General features: G+C 40.6%; 1 protein-coding gene across 1 annotated transcript; it reads right to left on the bottom strand.

Moving 5' to 3' along the window:
- Positions 1 to 23: 23 nt before the first annotated feature.
- Positions 24 to 11943, bottom strand: yipf6 (Yip1 domain family, member 6). Its single transcript, XM_048605185.1, has 6 exons — positions 11269 to 11943; positions 9200 to 9328; positions 5645 to 5723; positions 3266 to 3308; positions 2026 to 2151; positions 24 to 1317 (listed from the first exon to the last, which is right to left on the bottom strand). Exons 1-6 carry the CDS (start codon positions 11302 to 11304, stop codon positions 1293 to 1295), a joined length of 438 nt encoding a protein of 145 aa, XP_048461142.1. The 5' UTR covers positions 11305 to 11943; the 3' UTR covers positions 24 to 1292.
- Positions 11944 to 24046: the final 12103 nt, after the last annotated feature.

Raw genomic sequence — 24046 nt, 5'->3', positions numbered from 1 at the left:
TATCCACAGTTCTTTCGGTTTTTATAAATTATATCACATTTAGCATCAACCTACCAAGAGTTAGAATGGGAGAAGGAAAAATAAATAATGTTTTTGTTCATAATTGCTATCCAACAACAAAATAGGTTGTAATTCATGTGGAAACCACTTGGACTATTTGATGGAGGATACAAAAATCTTTTGTAAAACGCAGCAATAAAGTTATCGATTTGCCAGATTGATAGTTTGCATGAAAACATTTTTCCAACTTTTAAAAGGTGGAGAAAGTCAAGAAGTTTAGGAAGAAAAATCCAGCATACAGCTGAAGAAGTTGCAGAAGGCTCCTCCACCAAAGGTGGACAAGGGAGCAGTGTTTTATAGAATTTCCATGATGTAGTACCTGCTTTCAGCCATGCTGTGGCACTGTAGACAATATATCCCATTGGCTTCAAGAATGCAAGGTACATGAATACAAATAAGTGGCAAATGATGAAATCAAAGCGTAATGGCAGTGATATACATTAATTTTAAAGTGCAGTCACTCTCTGATTTAGCTGCTGTCGTTGCTTATTTAAACACCAAGTGCCACAAATAGTAAACAAACGAAATTAGCAGATATAAACAAAATTTGTTGGAGACACTCAGCACATCTGACAGCATCTGTGGAAAAAAAGCAGAGTTAACACTTCAAGTTTGGTGACTTTTCATCAGAACTGCTCTGTTTGAAGATTTGAAGACAGGACTAGCTTTCAATTTCATCATATTGCACACAGAGAGTGAATGCACATAAATAAAACCAAAGTACTGCGCCTGCTGGAGATTTGAAATAAAAACAGGAAGCACTGGATAAACTCTGTTGGTCTGGCAGCATCTGTAGAGAGAGAAAGCTTTAACATTTCAATCCAAGTGACTCTTTTTTGTCGTCCAAAGAAGAATCATATCAGACCTGAAACATTCATTCTATTTCCAACTTCACAGATGCTGCCTGACCTGCAGAGTTTCTCCAGCACTTTGTTTCTTTTTTAACTGTATGAATTAGATGAACTTGTCAAGATATGGCTTTTGAATAAATTGCATTTTGTAAAAGGGTAAAGAATGAGAGTGCATCAAGGAGGAAGAGAGGAGGAGAACGTCATGTACTAGAATCTAGATGCAACACAACAGTGGATAAAGATTTCAGTGGTAATCGGGATGGGAATAGGTACACAAATCTTTTCTTGAGGGCCCAGACCCCTATCTCAAACTATGTGCTTTCCAGTTTTTTTTTTTTTAAAACTGGTTTCATGGACCATGTACGACCTGTAGCCAAGACACTAAGTAGGCTCCCGTCTTTTTGACCTGAAAAACATACAATGTTGAAATGTAAAAGAGCAGAAACTTGCAATGTTGTACATGCTCTCTGGATAAGCATGCCTTCTGCAGGAGTTAACGCACAGTAAGAGAACTGCAAGAGCACAGCGGTGTTGCAGTGGAAATAAAGTCAAAGCTTGGTAGTACTCTAACCCATTGCAAAACTCTCTTATGCAACCTATTAGCATTTAAATAACAAGATATTAAAGTAGAAGTCATTAATATAGCAGACTTTGGAGGTTTAAAAACCTTGGAAGGGTTCTGAGAAAGTGTTATTCAACCCAAAATGTTAACTCTGATTTCTCTCCACAGATGCTGCCAGACCTGCTGAGCTTTGAGCAATTTCTGGTTTTGTTTCAGAGTTTGATGTTTACAGTCTACTGCAAGGAATATTTGTTCAAATGGCTCCAGATACTTTATATTTTCCCCATTCCAACTTAAAATGCAATTAAACTTTAATCATGCTGCTACTATTTGTTGGCTCAGCAGGTAAATGCACTGTGGAAAATAAGTATCGATAACAAGACTTCAACTCCTGACCTTCACTCAATTAGTTCAAGCAAAAGTTGGGCTAGCTAAAGATTGAAAACAATTAGCTTCTAAGACTCACATACAACCAATACAGACAATGCACTAGAGAGCCAATGGTGTTGATGAGCAGTGCCCTCAGGAGAGAAACATGGGAAGAAAACTTACATTGTGCCACCAAGCAATTTGGAGTTCAGTGTAATGACGACTGCGCCAAACCACACGATAACAAACACCTCAGCAAACTCCGGGCCTCCTTCATGCTTATTGTCAACAGAACTCCCCTGTAACATCCTGTGAGAAACAGAACAAACCTAAATACATCCTTCAAGTTGCATCTACAATAAATATTTTTTTAAAACAGACCACAGATGTACCTAAAAGTTAATAAAAGCATGAGATCAATTTGAACAAGCTGCTGCCCCAAAAAGTCAAAAGGCATTGCAAACAAGCAACTGGACAATTATGACTGACAGAATCTGACATTAGAGTTGGATTAGCTCAGCACCCCTGAAAAGTGGAACGAGGAAGGGATCATCTGCCTCAAAAGAACACACAAGCTGGACAAAGCACATAAATGACAGTGTACTCTCACACGTGGTGTACTGTAATGGAGACAGAAACATCAACAATGGATCAGTATCTCTCCCACACACACACAGACACAAACACACAGAGACACAGTGAGAAAGGAGTAAACTGAAAAGCCAAGCACAGCGTAACACAGACTCTTACAGAAAACAAGTGAAAGCGCGCATAGGGGTTGTAGGTGGGTGGCCCCATAGTTGGTATCTGTACAATGAAGGGTTTGGAAAAGAATATTTTGGAAGTGCATTGCTTCTGAGATCCCCTGGATTTCAGAAGCAAATGTGTCATACGATGTGGCACCTAGTATTGAAGAATTGATCATTAATTCCACCCTAAAACTGCATTGAGTTACCTGATTCTCAGCAACTCTCCTATGGCTAGGAGAGTTAAAACTCTTGGGTAAAATTCTGCTCCTGAGATCAATAGCACTCTTACTAGAACATGCACACAAAAAAACCTTTCAGCAAGGATAGGTTTGGTTTGGGCTGTAACATATCAACTGTGAAATTACCACCCAATAATTAATGCCAACACTCAAACATGAGGAATGCTCAACAAAGTGAGGTACCAGATGGGCCCATGGAACTGTACTCCTTTAAAAGGGAGTAAAGAAAATTGGATGGCATTGGGGAATTTTAAAAATAAATTTTACTCATGTTTTATATTTGCACCATTCTTTGACCCTATCCAACACTATTTTTATTTAAGCTTATCTTCTACAAGGCTTACACATACAGCAATAAATTAGAGGAAAAATGCTGACCACTCAGTGGCAGATGAAAGTAATTAATCTGAAGCCTTACACCAGATATTTACTTACATTGCTAACAAAACACAGAGTATTAGAGGGCCCCATAGATCCCCTGTAATGAAAAAACATAAGAATTATTCACATAATCGTGCAAAACTAGTCTATGCCTCAGGGGGTGGTCAAGCACAGGGACCGGTTGAACCATAACCAACAGGCTAGGCAAGCAGCCAAGTGGATAGACTCAAACCAAAATCAAAATTCTATCAATTGTGTGGTACAAATTTTGTTGTAATCTCTTCTGTTATTGTGTTATCATCTGCAGTAATCTATCATACTCTGACACTACAAAAGACACTCTATCCTTTGTTCTGAGAATCAGAGAGATTTTGCTCTATCCTTTGGTTCCCTTATATATGTTCAGATAAAGGAGACTAGTAAGAGACAATCAGACGTCCAAACTGTTACTCCTATATGGCATGAATGTTACTTGCTACATGTTTGCCCAAGCCTGGATGTTGTCCAGGTGTAGCTGCACATGACCATGGGCAGCTTCAGTATTGTAGGAGTCACAAACAGTGCTGAACATGGTGCAATCATCAGCAAACATCCCCATTTCTGACCACAGGATGGAGGGAAGTTAATTGCTGAAGTATCTAAAGATGGTTGGGCCCCTGAAGAACTGCTGTGTTAGCGGGAAGCCTAGACGTATTAATGTTGGACTGTTAATCCAGAAACCCAAGTTCTGGAGACTCAAGTTTGAATCCCGCTATGGCAGACGGTGGAACTTGAATTCAATAAAATTTTGTAATTAGAGTCTAATGATTACCATGATTGCATTGTTGATCCATCTGCTTCACCAATGCAGTTAGGGACAGGATTGAACTCCAATGACCAAACCATCTTCCTTTGTGACTCAACAGCGGAGAATTTCCCCCCTAATTCACACTGACTTCAGCTTGCCCAAGAATCCTTAATGTCACATTCACACAAATGCATCTTTGATGGGCAGTTTTAAGGACAGTTATTCTTGCCTCGTCTTTTGAGTTCAGCTCTTTTGTCCCTATTTGGATGAAGGCAGGTCAGGAACTACTTGGCCCTGGCAGAAGCCAAACTGAACATCAGTTAACAGCTTGCTTCTCAGCATGTTTTGTTTGTTAGCACTGCTGATGACCCCTTCTATCATTTTGCTAAAGATCGAGAATAGACTGATTGGCAGGATGCATGCCAGTGTTGTAGACAACTTTGCATACATCACTAACAAATAAATGCATACCATCGTCAATAGAATTTCATAGCGCATAATATACCAGAACAGGCTGTTCAGTCTAACGGGTCTGTACTAGAATCATAGAATTGAAATATAGAATTCCTACAGTGTAGAAGCAGACCATTCGGCGCAAGGAGTCCACACCGACCCTCTGAAGAGCATCCCATCCAGACCCAATCCCCTACCCTATCGCCATAACCCTGCATTTCCCATGGCTAATCCACCCAGCCTGTAAATCCGCGGACACTATGGATAATTTAGCATGGCCAATCCACCTAACCTGCACATCTTTGGACTGTGGGAGGAAACCGGAGCACCCAAAGGAAACCCACGCAGTCACAGGGAAAATGTGCAAACTCCACACAGACAGTTGTCCGAGGATGGAATCGAACCTGCAAGGCAGCAGTGCTAACTATTGAGCCACCGCGGTGGCATACTGGTATAATAAAACAAAGAACTGTGGATGTTGGAGATCTGAAACAAAATAAAAGGTGTTGGAAAAATTCTGGACGTCTAGCAGCATCTCTCCACAGATTTCTGTTGTGATCTGTACTTGTGTTTGTCGATGCATCTGGGGGAGTACTGCATAAGGGCCTCTGGAAATGCTGCTTTGGAAAGACTCACTAAAAACATGAGAGAACATCCTGCATGTTTTCACTTCCATATTTTCCTTAAACTCTCTCCTTCCCACCCTATAATATTATCCCACTGTCACAAAGCATTCTGCTCCAAGATATTGCTATTGGACACTCAGGTATTGCAAAGATGCATATGTAATTCATGTCTTACAGCAATTACTTGTACAATACAGCAAACACTGACAGTTTTTAGCAAGTTTAAGCCCTCTTGAAATCAATAATTTTGAGGGCACTAGCAATGTTCCAATAACTTGTTCACTGCCGTTCTTAACTGAAATCCATACAGGCATTTTCTAGAATGGGTCACTGAAAATAATTTAAGAGGAAAACCCTATTGATTCTGTCTTGACTTCCCCTGCCTACTAGCCCATGGTCACGAAGATAAACTGTAAGCTCCTACCAGTATCTTGCCAAGATCATCCGAATCAATTTAGCCTAGGAATTAGACCTCATTGAATGACTGGACATTAAATTTACTCTCAGACATTAAGAAAATCCCTTTCTGTAAGGTATTTTCCATTCAACATATTCAGTTGTACTTACAATCTCTGAGAAGGCTGCTGCTCTTTTTAGGGTACATAACATGAACAAACTTCTTCCCAACAGCCTTCAGATCTCGTATCTGACAAACACAAAGCAAACAAAAAGAATACTTAGTTGCCAATGAATGTGTGGAATCAGACCAATATACTTAGACCAAATATAGTTATCAATGGGTAAGAACTGATTAAGATGATAAGGAGGAACTGTTTGTGGTTGTCACCTGTTTTTATGAAGAAGTAAAACACTTCAGTATATGGGAAGCACAGTTTTAAATACCTTACTGATGCAAGATGATCAGTAAATTTGACAGTTTTTATCCTACTTTACAACAATGACCCACATAACAACTTTAAAAACCAATTCCATTTCTCCAGGTTGACTCCAAAGTTATTTTCATACTGGTTTTCCTTTAGCACATTTTGAAGTAATATTAACTTCCAATGACTCAACAGTAACAAAATGGAAGTTGTACTACCTCAGTCTTTGGTAAGTGTCTCCAGCATGATTTAATGAAGTTGCTTATTCACGTCAAATCTGAGTACACAGCGCATTTTTAAACAATTTCATGAAAAATAATTGCAATTAACCATATACTCGATAGGTTAACAAAAACACACTAGTTTTGGCTAGTGATTCTTGCTATTCCATTTAAATACTGTAGTTGACAGTCACAACCTGTAAATTATTCCCATATTCCATGATTGTTGATAAATAAACCATCTAACAGTCTTCACACTCAAAGCAGAGTTCCGTTCTGCATCCTGTCCAATATGTCTGCAATATCTTTTACTGTGTCAAAAGTCAATACTTGAAATTGACACTCATTTGTTAGCTCCAACTCTTAAGCCATTAAAATGAGATACATGCAAAAGAGAAACTGTTGTTTATTTAAGCAGTAACACAAAACAAGTATAAATGCACTATCTTGCATGTGACACCTGGTCAAAAGTTACAACTTGAATTACTTTAGAGAATTTTGGGGCATGGCTGTGGGGAGGATGGGGGAAGGGAAAAGCGTATGGAAGCAAAAGAAGAAAACTATGCACTATACGTAGACTGATTAATTATTCCAGAATCATAGTCAATATCTAAAAACTTTAGATCAAATAGAGTCATAGAGTAATACAGCACGGAAACAGGCCCTTCGGCCCAAACTGGTCCATGCTGACCATGGCGCTCACTCAGCTAGTTCCAACTGCCCGCATTTGATCCATATCCCTCTAAACCCTTCTGATCCATGTACCTATCCAAATTATTTTTAAATTTTGCTATTGCATCTGCCTCAATCACTTTCTCTGGAAGCCCATTCCAAATACGGACTACTCTCTGCATGAAGAAGTTGCCCCTGAGGTCCTTCTTAAATCTATCCCCTCTCACCTTAAACCTATGCCCTCTAGTTTTCAATTCCCCAACCCTGGGAAAAGAATATATGCATTCATCCTATCTATGCCCCTCATGATTTTATACACCTCAATAAGGTCACCCTTCATTCTCCTACGGTCCAAGGAATAACGTTGTATCCTGGCCAACCTCTCTCCATAATTCAGGCCTACTAGTCCTGGCATCATCCTCGTAAATTTTCTTTGCACACTTGCCAGTTTAACTGTCTCTTTCCTATAACAGGGTGACCAAAACTGTACACAATACTCCAAGTGCGGCCTCATCAACAACTTATACAACTGTAACATAACATCCCAACTCTCGACCGATGGAGGCCAGCTTGCTAAATGCTTTCTTCACCACCCTGTCCACCTGTGACAGCACTTTCAATGAACCATGCACTTGTACTCCTAAATCCCTCTGTTCCATAACACTCCTCAAGACCTTACAATTTACTGTATAAGTCTTACCGTGGTTTGACTGTCCAAAGTGCAACACCTCATACATATCTGTATTGAATTGCACTTGCCAATCCTCAGCCCATTTCACCATCTGATCAAGATCCTTCCGTAATTTTTGAGAACCTTCTTCAATATCAACAATATTTCCTAATTTTGTATCATCTGCAAACTTACTAATCATGCCTTGTACTTTATATAAATAACAAATAACAAATAACAAAGGACCTAGCACCAAGCCCTGTGGCACACCACTAGTCACGGGCCTCCAGTCCAAGAAACAACCTTCAACCATCACCCTCTGCTTCCTACCATCGAGCCAATTTTGAATCCAATTAGCCAGCTCTCCCTGGATCCCATGCGACCTAACTTTCATGACTAGACTACTGTGTGGCACCTTGTCAAAGGCCTTACTAAAGTTTCATAGAAATTCATAGAATCCCTACAGTGTGGAAACAGGCCCTTGGGCCCAACAAGTACACACCAGAGCATCCCACCCAGACCCATCCTTCTAATCTACACATCCCTGAACACTACGGGCAATTTAGCACGGCCAACCCACCTAATCTGCACATTTTTGGATTGTGGGAGGAAACCCACACGGACACAGGGAGAATGTGCAAACTCCACACAGACAGTCACTTGAGAGTGGAACTGAACCCAGGTCCCTGGCGCTGTGAGGCAGCAGTGCTGACCTCTGAGCCACCATGCCGGCCCTAAAGTCTATATAGACAACATCCATTGCCCAACCCTGATCCATCCCCCGGTTACCTCTTTGAAAAATTCTAAAAGATTTCAGACCTGACTTTCCATGCACAAATCCAGACCTTGACTATCCAAATGTTGGTCGATCCTGCCCCTCAGCATTCTCTCCAATAACTTGCCTACCACTGATGTCAGGCTCACTGGCCTGTAGTTCCCTGGCTAGTCTTTGCTACCTTTCTTAAACGATGGAACAACATTAGCCATCTTCCAGTCTTCTGGAACTTCGCCAGTGGCTAAAGATGAAATATTTTAGGAAAAGTTATTTGTGGAAGGTTTTAGAAATGACAGCGTAACTGGGAACCTTTTAAGTTGGACATATTAGCTTCTCTTGCATGGCATGACAGAGCTTGCAATTATACACGGACATTATTTGCTGATGTTAGGGTATGATACAATAAAGGCAGTACAAGGAGTAAAGCAGGCAGTTTTGTACTAAAAAATCAGAGACAAATAACCCACAACTCTATAATTAGCCCTTGGGTGACAAACACCAAGTAGCAAAGGCAGATCTTGACAGACAGACAAGGTGAGATTTCACTACACATAAAACATGTACAGAAAGCTTCTCCTCACAATTACTCAGTTCACAAAGTTGAAATGGAATAATACTAATGCAGACCTGTAGGGTCCCAGTTTCAACTATTAGTCCATGCTGAATTGTGACGTCAATGAGAATAGTAATTGCAATTATTTAACTGGCCTTGGCAGCCATGGAACAGAATGGAGAACAAACAAAACCAGCCAGCCTATCTCTCCCTGATTTAATCCCAGTAACCACGCTAGGAAGTGTATGTTCTGGTGCCGGGTAAGTTTTCATGTTTTCCATGGTTACAGCCAGCTCATCACTAGTTGCATAAGATACTAGACACACTTAACACTATGTGGAACAGTACCCTAGCATGAATTATTGTCCTCATGAGAACATAGATTGGGGGATGTTCAACGTACTTACAATTGTCTCCTTGACAGGTTCATCCAGTGTGGAGTAGTCATCCTCCTGTGACTGAGAACTGACTGGAACTGTAATTTGTCCCTCAACAGGGACATCATTTGATATCGACACATCAGCCAAGTCTGAAAACTACAGTGCCAAAAAGACATTAGATTATCTGGTCATTATTTATTTTCAACTGAGTTTTCTATTTTTCCTTCTCCGTCACCCACAGCCCCATCTCCCAATCTCTACAGCAGCATAGGTCCTAGCACATTATCTGTTCCCAATCCTCCAATGATACCTCTCTAAAGAAGCACATTAAGCCACGATGCACATCCCAACCTTCACTCTGCTCGATCCAGTCTCATTCACATTGGACATGTTGAGACTTCAGTATTCTATAGCATTTTTCTCTATTTTGGGCTTATAGTTAGATTTAAAAATATGATCTACAATGAGAATTTTCTTTATCTTCACATAAATGACACTTGTAAATTGCAAGAGCCTAACAAAAAGACGATGTGCTCAAGGCAGGTAAACAAGAACTGGATGGCAGCATTGTACCGGCAGTTCCAATTCTTTAGTTGCTCAGTTAGACCAGCCAGTTCAAGACTGCCATTGTAATGATCCTAGCTGATGGTAATATTGTGCTAAACAGAAGAGGTTCCAAACAGAACGCACGGAGGCCAAAACACTGAATTTTTCAAGAAGGAGTTAAAAATATTTCTTAGGTCTAAAGGCATCAAAGGATATGTAGAGAAAGGGGGAACAGGGTAATGAGTTGGATGATCAACCGTCATCATATTGAATGGCAGAACAAGCTTGAAGGGCTGAATGGCCTATTTCTATTTCCCTGCATCTATTTTCTACATATTCTATATATTGTATTCTATAATACATAAGTTATAGTATATATTCTATTCTGTACATCCTGCTTCAATTTTCTATGATTAAGTCTATACATGGGTTATGTAAACTTGAGAATCCAAGTATCCAAATAATCATGATACGCTACGAACTTTTATTCCACCTTGTTTAAGTGCTACATTTATTTGCATCCAAGTTTTTCCTCAAAGGATCAGAGGAGCCCTAGGTCAATTAAGCGAGTTCCCCTTCATTATCACTCCCAAATACAGTTTGCAAACATGTTCTCACTCTATTACTCTTAACCTCCATCCAATAACTATTACTGAATTTCAAATACATTAGAACGAAGTTAAATCTACATAGTTGTGTTACAAACTGTAAATACAACAGCACAAACATATGTTTATCTGGTTGCATCAAACAGGTGAACATCACAGCCAAGTTTGATTCTTCTGACATGAGCACTTTTCAATAGGGAAAACCGGACAGCAATAAAGCAGTATTTGCTGATTTTCCTTTACTACAAACATCCCCATCCTCAATGATAGGGATGCCCACCACAGCCATACAAAGGATAAGGCTGAAGCATTTGCAACAATCTTAACATAGAAATACCGTGTGGACGTTCCATCCTAGACCCCTCCTGAGGACCACAAACGTCATGGCAGTCTTCAGCCAATTCAGTTCACTCTGTGTGCTATATAGAAACTGCTAGGGGCACTGGATACTACAAAGGCTCTCGGCCCTGACATTCCAGCAATAGAACGACTATTTGTAGTTTTGAATTGTCATGCTTCTCGCCAAGCTGCTCCAGCACAGCTACAACACCATCTACCTGGCAAATAGATTTTCTGCTTCGCACACTGGAATTAACAAAACGCACTTTACACAATTTAGCACTTTGAACACTAGCAGTAGGGCAGAATCTGCAGGAATTGATTATGTGGAGTTGAAGGAAGTCAGTCAGGGTCCCTGATAACTATCCCATGATTCCAGCTGGAAAATGTGCGGAGAGGACAGCTGTGCTCAAGTTCTGTTCTGCTGATAGAAGAGGTTTACACATGAGTGTGACAACCCTCACAGCAACAGGCAGCACCTTCGGGGTGTGAACATGGAGGGGAAGGGGGGTATCCAGAGCTTCTCCTTCACTCTGTCAGTCCCTGGGCCCGCAGTAACACAGCGGTTGTTTCTGTAATGATTAACGCACCGCACTCACTCACCAGCGGCTGTCGAGATTCACTCTCCACCTCCGCCATCTTCAGCCCCGCTGACGTGGAGAACAAACATCTGACCTCATCCCCCGCGACAAATATCCCACTGTGGCGCACTCAATGTGCGTCACTGACGGGAGTTGCTCTTTTCACACCCCCAGTCGGTACCTTGTACTTATTGAAAATTTACAGTCTCAAAGCAGTGCTGAGACTCCTCTGTGTTACATAATAGAGTCCAGTTGCTACAGTGGCTTGAACGCTGCTTCACCTTGTCCCCTGTCTTCTCAAACATCTCCTCTGCCAAACGTTGCTTTCCCTTTCCAGCACTGATATCGCTGCGTTCTCCACTATGTCCTTTTTAAATATGATCCTCTCCGCACTTTCAATTCATCTCTTTCTAAGTATTGCCCTTCCCACATCCCCTCAATTTCCTCTTTCTGCACATCTTCACCTCTTCCGTCGCTGAACTACCTTTTATCACCGAAGTGTCGTCCTATCTTCTCCAAGTATTCCCTCACTTCCCAGTGCCCCTTCTCAGTTAGATATCAAAATATTTTAACAACCGTTAATCAAGATTGTATGGGCTGTTAACTCTCTAAGAAATATTGGAAATCTCCACATTTTGTCACAATTTCCCACTTATATGAATGACAAAATAATGACTGTAGCATAATTTGTGGCATAGTGACACTTCGCTAAACTTTCAAGGTAACTAAAACAGTCTACCACCACTATTTTTAAAGGTTGTATCGTAGAAACACAATCTCTGTGACACAAGGAGATACAGAATGTTTACCTGATATGCTACGTCACTGTTAAACAAGAGGTAACTGCCTTCTAACTATAAGGATATTTTATTTATCCAGCCTTTTGGCATTTACTAAAGTGGTGGTTACTGAATGCCAGGTGGCAGTAAAGTCATTATTGACACCAGGACTCTTCCCAAGTCCAAATTCAGCCTGGAGCTGCACTATTTAAAGCCAATGCTACCTTACCACCTTTGCCTCTATTCCTGGACTTTGCTCTTACTCTCTGATTCGCAGTTCCAGGTTCCACCAGACATACAAAAATTTAGCCTCAGTGTGCTATCTACACAAGCATAGTCAGTGACGTTATTATGCACAGAACGTAATAACATCAACTACATATATAGACACATTCTAGTTTAGGAATATCTCGCCAGTAACTGACATTATTGTACCTGTTTTCACATGTGCAGGTGGCTACTTTGATGGCCACCTTTGCGTTTGAGCCAATGACTCAATTTTGCCTTAAATGATCAGCCTTTAGCACTCAGTTTCTTTTACTAAGACCATCTCTCTAACATCGTGGCATTTTACTCAGCATTTTTTTTAACCCGTAGACCAAACTTTTCCAATTCCAACACACTACAGGCTGGCCACCCGCACTCTACCTTCAACACATTTGAAGTTCCGGTATCCCTATTTGCCCCAAATCCTATACATTCATCATCTGTCTGCTCAATTGTGTACATTGGCTCACTGTTAAATAATAGCTTGGTTTTAACATTCTCATCCTTGTTTTTAAATCCCTCTATGACTACCCATAACCTTTTCTATTTCTATAACCTCCTCCAATCACGTATGTTTTGTCACTTGAGCATTGCCTATTTTAATTGCTCCACTATTGGTGTCATGTCTTCAGCTTCCTGGGCACTGAACTCTGGAATTACTTTCCTAAACATTATTCCTCCCTATCTATATTTTCCTTGAAGCTGTTCCTTAAAACTTTTTGAGCAAGTGTTTGAGCATTAAGTTTCCTCTAATTTTCATGCCTGTTATTCAGTATCAATTTTTACTTTATGTAAAATGCCTTGGAATGCTTTAACATGTTAAAGGCACCATTTAACTGTACAGCATAACTTGGTCTGCCGTGTTTGAACGTGAGATATGGCGGTATTGGTGCTTACTTTCTCCATTTTGCTTTTAGGGTATGAGAAGGCAGGAGCATGCCTTTCAGGTAAAAAAAAGAATCAGCCATGATCATACTGAATGGTGTATCGCGCTCAATGCGTACAATGGTCTGCCCCGGTACTATTCTGTATGTTACTACCTGGAGTCAAGTGGCTTATCTAGAAAATAAAAGTGACGAATTCAGAGATAAATAAAATTAGAAAAGGCAAAAAAGTTAAAGAAAGGATAAGTATTATGATCTTTATGTGGAACTAAATATGTATATTCAGAATAATGGTGAGTGCTATCCACTGGCCTCCTACTGACATGTTTAAATATAAAATTTACAATATTTTAGTTAGGAAAGGTTCTTTTTCTTGATTGTGAACCTGGAAGACCGAAATAGAAACTGTTCCATTCCTCACCGTTCACTCCAGTCAGGAGAAAATTCATGAACATCAGAAACATTAATAATTTGGCTGGTAACATGCGTGAACAAGTATTTCAAAGAACTCCAATTTCTGAAAGTAATGTGATTTCAACGTAATGTAATCCAATGTTATTCGATTTTGACAGTTTTCATGTCTATTTTATATTAAGAACACTCTATCTAGGTGGCGGCGAGGGGACTACAAGTAGTTGTAGCGGCTGTAGATTTTCTGTGAAAACCAGAGCTACTAAAGAACTGTATGCATTGCGTGGTTGTTTGTCAAATGATTGCATCAATTCACAGCACTACACGTGGTGATTTATTTTGATCCAGCTACGTTCATGGTATTTACTGAAGCATTTCTTCTTCAACAAACGTCGTAAAATATACATTAAATATCCCCTGAATAAGGTAACCTCCTACTTAAAATCTATCATTTTGTTCAGACGTCGCTGCAATCACGTGATGTAATACATCGTCAACCAATGAAATCGTTCTCAGCGATTTATTTGTTTAAATTAATAAATTTTCTGTCGATAATATCCAAACGTTTGACATAATCCTGAAATAGTTTAAAATTTGCATTATCATAAAATTAACGTGGCACTATTAGCATGTCGCTCAAGTCACCCTAAACCTGAAGTAGTTCAGTTTATGTAGACTTTATAAGGCTCTGGCTGCGCATACTCTATTCCGGTTGTGGGGTGAAGCTCACTTTAGAGGTCACGTGCTGAGTGCATTATCACTCCTCATGCCCTTGGGGAAGGTCTGAGACAAGAGCCAATCACTACCCTTGCAGGGTATCACCTGATTCAGGTGAAGAAGTCACCAGGCATCTGGTCTGGGCAGTAGCAGAAAGCAGGAGAAGCAGTTCCAAGACAAACTTGGATGTTGTGGATGCAGCTTCTACCCAGAATGGGAAGGGCTTCTGGCTGGCCATGTGAGTTCAATGTGTGAGATGAATCAAACAAGATTCACAACCCAATTCAGACTACTCTCACCCCACACAATTTTTATTCAACAGACATGAAAAAAATGTTATGCACTTATGAAAAAAGTGTTCTGTATTGGAGGCAGGAAATGATGCCGGGTGAGATGGTTGTGATGCTGACTATACTTTTCTGACAGGTTCTTGTCTTGAACAGAGATTGCACTATATCAAAGCTAAGTACTGATTTCAATATGTAAATACAAAATATGTATCAAGTATGTATTCGATACAATTTCTTTCCCTTAATGGTCCTTCATTTATTCTATTTTGTTTCCTTCTCCAGATGGTAACATGGCTGGTAGGTGTAAGCATGGTAAGTCAGGAGATAGAATGTTCAAGACATCTTATTTTGTGAAACAGTATGTAAATATAAATTCTTCTGGAATAGTGTCCAGTCACCAGAGATCCTAATTCTATACTGGTATAAGATATGAGATGTTTGAGAACTTTTAAGCAAATGACAGGCACATCAAATTAATCCAGAGTTGCAAATTGAATTTCTTTCTTCAAACCTCCTCTTGGCTAAGAATACCATAGATAAAAACCGAAAAAACTATGGATGCTGTAAATCAGGAACAAAAACAGAGGTTGCTGGAAAAGTTTAGCAGGTCTGGCAGCATCTGTGAAGAAAAATCAAAGTTAACATTTCGTGTCTGGTGACCCTTCCTCAGAAGAAAATGTGTGTAGAAAATATTGGAAATCATTTGAGGGAATATGAGCTTAGCTAGCTGGGCCAGCATTTAATGCACAAATCCAATTGGCCTTGAAGAGGTAGTGGTGAGCTGCCTTCTTGAACTACTGTAATTCATTGGTTTAGATACATACGTAATGCTACCAGGCAGTAAGTTCCAGGATTTTGTCCCTGTGGCACTGAAGAAACAGCAATATATTTTTTAGTAAGGACGGTGAATGCCTTGGAGGAGAACTTTGGTGGTGTTCCCATGTATCCGCCGCTTTTGTCCTTCCAGATTGTAAAATAGTTGTGGATTTGGAAGGTGCTGTGATGAAGAACCTTAGTGAATTTCTGCAGTGCATCTTGTAAATGGTACACACTGCTATGTCTGAGCATCAGTGGTGAAGTGTGTGAATGTTTGTAGATGCAATGGTATTCAAGTGAGCTGCTTTGTCTTGGATTGTGTCATCCAGGCAAGCGGAGAGTATTCCTGAGTTGTACCTTGAAGACTGTTAGCAGGCTTTTGAGAGTCTGAGGTGAGATATTCACTGCTGGATTCCTATCCTCTGACATGCTCTTGTAGCCACAGTATTTATATGGCTAGTTCAGTTCAATTTCTGGTCAATGCAAACCTTCATGATGTTGATAGTGCAGGGTTTAATGCCATTGTACGTCAAGGGATAATGATAAGATTCTCTCGTTGGAGATAGTGATTGCCTAATATTTGCTCAATACATTGTAAAGGGAATAAGGCACCACAACTCTCCGGCGGGGACGCTGAGGAGCAAAGGAAATATGTCCACTTCCCAAAGAAGTGGCAGAGAAGGCCATACCACGAGACACTGGCAGACTGGTCCGAGGCCACCACCTTGGTCAGTGCAGTCCGTGATCTTCTCTGTTCCACTCACATAAGTCACATATTCTTCTCTCTGTGACGTCATATTCTATCTCTGCTCCTGCACTTACCTCTAACATTCCTACTATTGCTCACTGTGTGCCTCTCAACCTCCTACACACCAACCCTGCATAGCCTCTACATTGCCTACTCACTCCTCAGAACATCTCATTCCCATTCCACTACCACACAAGCATTAACAGCCATGCTGCCCACTTTCACTTCACTCAAGTCTCCCTTTCTCTCATTCCAGGAGAGCTGAGTCCACAATAGGGCAGGTGGAGGATTGGCTGACATTAGACCCCTCAGCCTTTAGGAATGAAAAGAGAATTTTGGCCCTTGCATACAAAGATCAGGACTGCTCCTGCAGAGATGCTGAAATATCCATGTCCCACCAACTGAATAAGTCCACTCTTCATTCTACTGCAACTCTCACAGTAATTTCAATCATTGCACAGCAATTCTAAACATTGGATGGGATGTTTCTCTCCTGTGTCTTGCAGGTACAGCTGGGACATCCTGTGGTGAAAGGGCTGAGTCTACCAGAAGCTACTTCCTCGACCACTGAGGGTGCGAGTACTGAGGTCTCAGAGGAAGCGTCAGCAAGGCTACATCCTGTAACACATACCAGCCCAGATACTTACACCTCATTAGCTTTAGAAAGTATGGGAACACCTAACTGCAACAGCTTTGCAGCTGGCAGAGAAAGAAATGTCGCAGGCTGCTGGCATTTAGAGGACTGCAGGAGCCCAGAAACCTGCTCAGCCCCAGGTAGGTGAGGACCCAGTAGTATTAACAGTTAGGGACTTGAACCACATACACAGGGACAAACAGGAGTGGCAGACAGTTATGTGGAATGCAATGGTCCCCTTTGCTCAGAACCTGCAATATATCTTTTTTTATTTTTCTGTGGTTTTGATTGGGAATGAAATGGCAAGAGAACTGGCTTCAAAACCAATGATTGTGGAAGGATTGCTGTATTTTTTCAAAGCAAGTTACTTGCTAGTCATTGTAAGTGTATTTAAACAGCTCTAGGTTCAAGCAGTGGGGAATGCCTAATTATAGACCAGCTGGAGCCAGGGAACTGTATGAATGGAGCTTCGGCCAGCAAAAAGTAGCTGAGTGATCTGTGGAATAGTGTCCTATTATTGATGTCAAAGGCCTCCTGCCTATTAACAACTCTGATTGGCTCCCAGTAGCTGAACAGTTTGGGGTTTGGATGTTCAGGGCAAAACTCATCATCCATCCAGAAGGGAAGCACCTTATACCTGAAGATAGCTCATTTATTTCCCATCACCAGTTGCTGTGAGCAATGACTTATAAAGGTCTCTGACCTGTTAACTAAAAGTGTGGCAAGTTACCCTGTGCCTCCTGCAAACAAGTGAAATACCTCGAAGGATGTTCAAGACAGCAGCATTCTAGCAACTCTACTGGCAGGAACCACTGAATTGTCTTCCTCATCTTTCCTTCTGGCCATAACACTCATTTTTTTTGTATCTCAGTATGTGCTAGTGTGTGAAGAGGGTAAATTTTACAAAGAGGTTAGAGTTTTAATTAGCAGAGATTCACAATTATGTACCTTCATCTGGAGTCTATTTATTTGAATACATAGTAATTCTTGTAAAGTACAGAGATTTGGTCCTTGCTTTCTGTCAACCTAGGCCTAAAACAAAGGCAAATGGAGAAATTCTGCGTGCCTTTAAAAATCTCTAACTTTTGTGCCTAGCCTGGAAATAGCAGAATTTGATTTCCAGCATGTCACTACAATAAGACATGACAGAGTGCAGCAACACATGCAACCTTCTGGCTGCCTTCATGGACCGGTTGGTGGCTACCATGGAGAGCCAGGTTCAGCATCCTTAAGGTCAGCAAGGAAAGCGTGCACACTCCATCACCCAGCCATTAGACTACAGAAATGCTCGTAACAGGAGGACAAGGAACCTGGTGCACACTCTAGGTGCCCTCTCCTCACAGAGACAGGGCAGTAGCAGGAGGCACCAGTCAGAGGAGGAACCACACACAAGCCCCTCTTAGGACACTTAAAAAATGATCAGGCAATCTACTCTTGCAAGTTAAACCTGACGAGGGTTCACTTGAGATAATCTGGCCTGCTGTGTTCATCCAGCTCTACACCTTGTTATCTCAGACTCCAGCATCGGCAGTTCCTACTATCTCTGAGGGTTCACTTGCCTCTGGCAAGAAGACATTCAGCATGTCTGGCATGTCCAGACACACATGATCCTTGGTCACCTGGTAAAATCATCTAGGACCAATGGGCTCCATTACCAAGCAGGCTCCCTGAACCCTAACTGCAAAACCATGGATTACACTGAGATATAATGGGAGGGGGGAAAATATATCAAAGCCTACTGAAGGTACTTTGATAGCATGGCTGACATTGCATTGTATATGAAGCATCACATTTGCATAAATTTGATTGTAGAAGCAAAACATCAGTTTGTTTAAGTGTCTGTGTAGCCTGAATGTAACTGTGCCAGCATGATGCCTAACATCACGTCCACATGTCTGTGTTGAGAGCCTGCTGATGTAATTGGCCATCATTCTACAACACTCCTATTCTTTCCATGGCCTCTGTGTCAAAAAGCGTTGGTAGGACTGAGGTGGTCAGCAATGTCTGGGCCACGGAGGTGCTTGCCAAGCAGGGAGTCAATGCATTTTAATTATCAAGGATGAGGAACCCTGCTGATTGACCTATGTCCTATGTACTGCATGGGCCTGTGGGTAATGCTGACAGTCATAATTGTTTACCTCCAGCTAGAATCTATTTATTTATCTGAGTCCTGAAGCACCCTCCTTCACAGGTTGAGACACTTATCTTGCCAACTCCACATGTGTTTGCACATGTTTTCTTTCCCATTGCCAAATATTCACTTCTATGTCTGTAGCTGTAAAACAAGTTTTGAAGTGCATTCACAGGCATACAAACCAATCCAGTGTGAAAAGTATATTATGCCTTAACAGAAATGTTCTAAAAGTGAGATAAACTTACAACCAAGTGATTTATCGTTTAGACATTACTGTGCATCAAAAAATGGATGAGTGCTATAAATACAAGTTTATAGTTCCCACATTTATGGTCTTAAAAGAATGCCTGGGGGATGAATTTTCAGGAAGAATCCCACAGCCCTTTCCACCAGAAGGGTAATAGAAGCTCACAGATGTTAGATCAAGGCCTGAGCCATACTTTCTCCACACAGCTTTTCCAGATCTGTTCCAGCCTAATCACCGGTTCCTAAAGGGACTGGTAGCAGCTGCTGTCAAACTGCAAGTAATTAATCCCAGATCTAGCCTTGCCATCTTCCCCCCCCTTCCCAACATTCCCAAAGGATCAAAGTGGACATGTATGTGTGGAACCGCAAGAGATGGCAAGGTCCTCAATGAATACTTCTCCTCTGTGTTTACCGTGGAAGAGACATGGAGACTTGGGAAAGTTAGTGGCAATATCTTGGGGACAGTCCATATCACAGTACGTGAGGTGTTGGAAGTATTAGAATGTACGAAGGTGGATAAATCTCCTGGTCCTGACCAGATATATCCAAGAACTCTGCAAGAGGCCAGGGAAGAAATTGCAGGGGCCCTGACTAATATATTTGCATCATCGTTAGCCACGGGTGAAGTCCTGAAGGACTTGAGGGTAGCAAATGTTGTGCCCTTATTCAAGAAGGGTTGCAAAGAAAAACCTGGGAATTATACACCAGTAAGCTTAACATCTGTGGTAGATAAGTTACTTGAGAATATTCTGAGGGATAATATATACATGCATTTGGAAAGACAGGGTTTGATTAGGAGTAGTCAGTATGGCTTTGTGTGTGGGAGATTGTGCCTCACAAATTTGTTAGAGTTCTTTGTTGAAGTGACCAGGAAAGTTGATGAGGGCAGGGCGGTAGACGTAGTTAATATGGATTTCAGTAAGGCAACATGGAATACAGGGAGAGGTGGCAAATTGGGTACACAACTAGCTTGATGGTAGGAAGCAGAGGGAATGCTGGAAGAATGCTTGTCTGACTGGAGGCCTCTGATTGGTGATGTGCCTCAGGGATTGGCACTGGGCCCATTGCTGTTTGTTATCTATATCGATGATTTGGATGAAAACGTACAGAGGCATGATTAGTAAGTTTGTAGATGACACTAAAATAGGCGGTATCATGGACAGTGAGGAAGGTTATCAGAAATAGCAGCAGGATCTTGATCAGCTGGAGAAGAGGGCTGAGAAATGGCAAATGGAATTTAATATAGATAAATGTGAGGTGTTGCACTTTGGAAAGTCAAATCAAGGTAGGAGTTTCATGGTGAATGATACGGCCTTAAGGAGTGTAGTGGAAGAGAGGGACCTTGGAGTTCAGGTGCACGGTTCTCTGAAAGTGGAGTCACAGTTAGACAAAGCAGTGAAGAAGGCTTTAGGCACACTGGCCTTCATCAGTCAGGGCCTTGAGCATAGAAGTTGGGAAGTTACGTTGCAGTTGTAGGACGTTCATTTTTGTTTATTAACATCCTTCCTATAGCAAGGTAAACTGGAAAGGGTGCAGATGACACTAAAATAGGTGGTATCGTGGACAGTGAGACATTTACAAGGATGCTGCCAGGACTCAAGGGACAAGATAGGACCTTTTTTCTTTAGAGCATAGGAGACTGAGGGGGGAGTCTTAGAAGTTGGGGAAAATCGAGGACTAGAGGGGATCAGTTTAAGTTAAGAGGGGAAAGAATACATAGGAACCTGATGGACAACTTTTTTTTTCCCCCGGAGAGGGTACACATATAGACCATCATTCATCTCTTCCTTTGTGAATTTATCATGCAAGTGTGAGTAAAGCAATAGATGCCAATTTCTTGACGCCTCATTGAGTTTCAGTACTTCTTGATTAAAAATAATTCTATGCAGCCATATAATATGGGTACACATATGGAATGAGCTGCCGGCGGAAGTGGTTGAGGTGGGTACATTAACAACATTTAAAAGGCATTTGGACAAATACATGGATAGGAAAAGTTTAGAAGGATATGGGCCAAGTACAAGGATATGGGCTTAGCATGGATGGACATTTTGGTTGGCATGGACTAGTTTGGATCAAAGGGCCTGCTTCCATGCTGTAGGACTCTATGACATCTGTGGACAGGGGAACAGTGTTAATATTTAGATGAAAGGTCCTTTAACTTTATTTCTCTTGCCATACTTTGAATACTTTTAAGAATTTTCTTCCTTTATTGCTAATTTAATAGTTACAAAGCAACCAAGGCAGGAGTGTTTCCTTGAATTAAACATCCAGTAGAAAGTGAGCAATGCTTGTCTTTCAAATAATTTATTTTTCTACTTCCACAGTCATATTGAAAATTGTGGTAGTACTGAAGCGGGAATCACCTCTCTTGAATGTAGTTATCCACTTTTGAGAAGCTGTTCATCAACCTCTCCTAGATTTTAAGTTGACAAGTATTAATTTGACATTGGACTGAATCACTTCTGTAGCTGCTAGCACAAACACATCAGGGTAGGTACAATGTAATTGATTGGCTCTATCTGTAGGAATACACAAATATGTTTTAACAGGTAAAACCAGGTTCAAGTTTGAATTGCACTGTTGGCAGTAAGTTTGTCTACTGATGAAGTGGTGTCTGAATGAATTCATTTACTCCCAGGCTCTGTGTATATTCCCTGTTTTGTCTGCATTATAACATCTGATTTTAAGTTCAGTTGAGAACATACAAAACTGTATCATCAACAATGTGTAGTTTCTTTGGAGAATGCAAATTTCTTCTTATTGTTATTGCAGTATTTACCATTTTCATTTGTATTAAACATCTATGCATGATCTTGGAAGTCCTGTTAGGTATAGTATTGAATTATTCTTAATAGAATTATAATGGAATAACAAAGAAATCAAAGAATACGTGCATTTCGACAGCACTTTTCAATCTCAGCATATTACAAAGCACTGTAGAATTGTCTATTTTATTAGAGTACTGTGATAAATGCCTCTAACAATTGAGACTTGGATAAATATGCATTTTTTTCCCCCAAGGACTATACTCATCTAAAAGGACTACTGTGATCCTCTGATAAGCCCAGGAAACCCATATTATATGGCTGCATAGAATTATTTTTAATCAAGAAGTACTGAAACTCAATGAGGCATCAAGAAATTGGCATCTATTGCTTTACTCACACTTGCATGATAAATTCACATAGGAAGAGATGAATGATTGTCTACAACTACCCAGCTCAGAACTAAATGATGACACAGACATTAAATCAGCAAGGGAATAGTATGTCAACAGTAGTCTTTGAGCAGCAAAGCTGAGAGAAGGCAATATAGATTAATAAAAAAAGGATACCAAAAGCTCTTTTCTCCCTCTCTCAATCTCAAAAACCAACTTGGAAAAACCACTCACCAAGTTATCTGCATGCTACATCTCCCTCAAGGAAGCAGGAGAACAGCTGAACTGTTGACACTTAGGTTTCACTCTCAACTCAAGAACTCTAAAACTTTTAAACTGCAACTGCTTCTGTATTCCTCTCTATGCAGACATTTCCCTATATCATCTTTTTTATTAAGCTTATTACGTGTATTATATGTTATATTTTCTTCTTTTTCCTCAGGTTAAATAAGAAATAAAACTGCACTCTTGTTCACTCAAGGGAACCTTGAAATTGGTTCTCCTTCATTCTTGATCTGAAATAACCAAGTTTTATCGAAGTGTGCCAGTTACAAAATAGATATATTTGTTGCAACTGATGAAGACAGAATTGAAAAGAGGAAAGCAAATTGCCCTGTTTAGCTAGTCAAAACAACACAACTTGTTTGTCATATACTTAAGTATATTGGTTAAAATTGTACTCTATGTAACAACCACAAAAGCGTGATGGATAATGTCAGTTGGATGTGAGCAAAAGTTCTGTACTTTTCCAAAAATATGCTTTATTCACAAATTATCTATTAGTAAATACAAGAAGTACAAAACAGGTCTGTACAGGCTTTTTGGAAAATACAGTGGAATTTTGACATTCCTAAGCAGAACTTCAATCCAGTTGTAACAAAAAGGCATTTCCCTAATCATGAAAGGAAACTAATTACTTCCCATTGAGGCTACAAGGCCTTAAGAGACCCTCAGATCCTCATTATATTTTGATGGAGAGAACTTAAACTGTGGTCTTTCCCACAACACCTAACAGCAGCTGCCCAAAGCTTTAGTGCGTCCCTCAGCACATAGTGCCTGTCTGCAATACTCAGTCGAGGTCAATTCTTTGTTGACTAACAAATTCTCTACAAGTCTCATTTTCCAATACAATTCTTCCAATTGAAAAAGCTGGGAAAGCTTCATCCTGTCTGAAGGTGAGATGAATGATTATGAATGAGGAAAGTCCCTCCCTTTAGCATTCAGTTCCACTGTTTTCATTTTTACTGCTCCTAGTCATAGAACTTTGGATTTTTTTGTTGGAAGAATATCTCGATCAGTCATAAATTTACCTTCCTCTGATTTCAACCTGTAACAACCTGTCTTGCACTCAGTTTAATTTGAAAGAATATTAGGCACCCCTTTCCTCTCCTCTGCAATCATACTCGTGATCTACAAGTTTTTAGATGTTTCTAGTTCTTCTATCTCATTGACCAGTGTTGGATACAGAGGGTGGTTGTAGAAGGTTGCTTTTTGGATTGCAGGCCTGTGACTTGGGGTATGACACAAGGATCGGTGCAGGATCCACTGCTTTTTGTCACTTATACAAATGATTTGGATGTGAATATGGGAGTTTTGGTTAGTAAATTTGCAAATGACACCAAAATAGATGGTGTAGTGGACAGTGAAGAAGATCATCTGAGTACAACAGAATGTTGATCAGATGGGCCAACGGGCCAAGGAATGGCAGATGGAC

This window comes from Rhincodon typus, chromosome 14 (assembly GCF_021869965.1).
Source record: "Rhincodon typus isolate 14 chromosome 14, sRhiTyp1.1, whole genome shotgun sequence".
NCBI lineage: Eukaryota > Metazoa > Chordata > Chondrichthyes > Orectolobiformes > Rhincodontidae > Rhincodon > Rhincodon typus.
Note: the sequence above shows the minus strand (reverse complement) of the source record. Positions and strands in the feature narration are given on the sequence as shown.

Bases quoted from the DNA above. Each gene is read 5' to 3' on its own strand.
- yipf6 (XM_048605185.1), bottom strand. From the start codon at position 11,304: ATGGCGGAGGTGGAGAGTGAATCTCGACAGCCGCTG. The intron at 9,329-11,268 runs GTGAGTGAGTGC...TTGGCACTGTAG, and splicing joins GTGAATCTCGACAGCCGCTG to TTTTCAGACTTGGCTGATGT. The intron at 3,309-5,644 runs GTAAGTACAACT...TTTTCATTACAG, and splicing joins CAGCAGCCTTCTCAGAGATT to GGGATCTATGGGGCCCTCTA.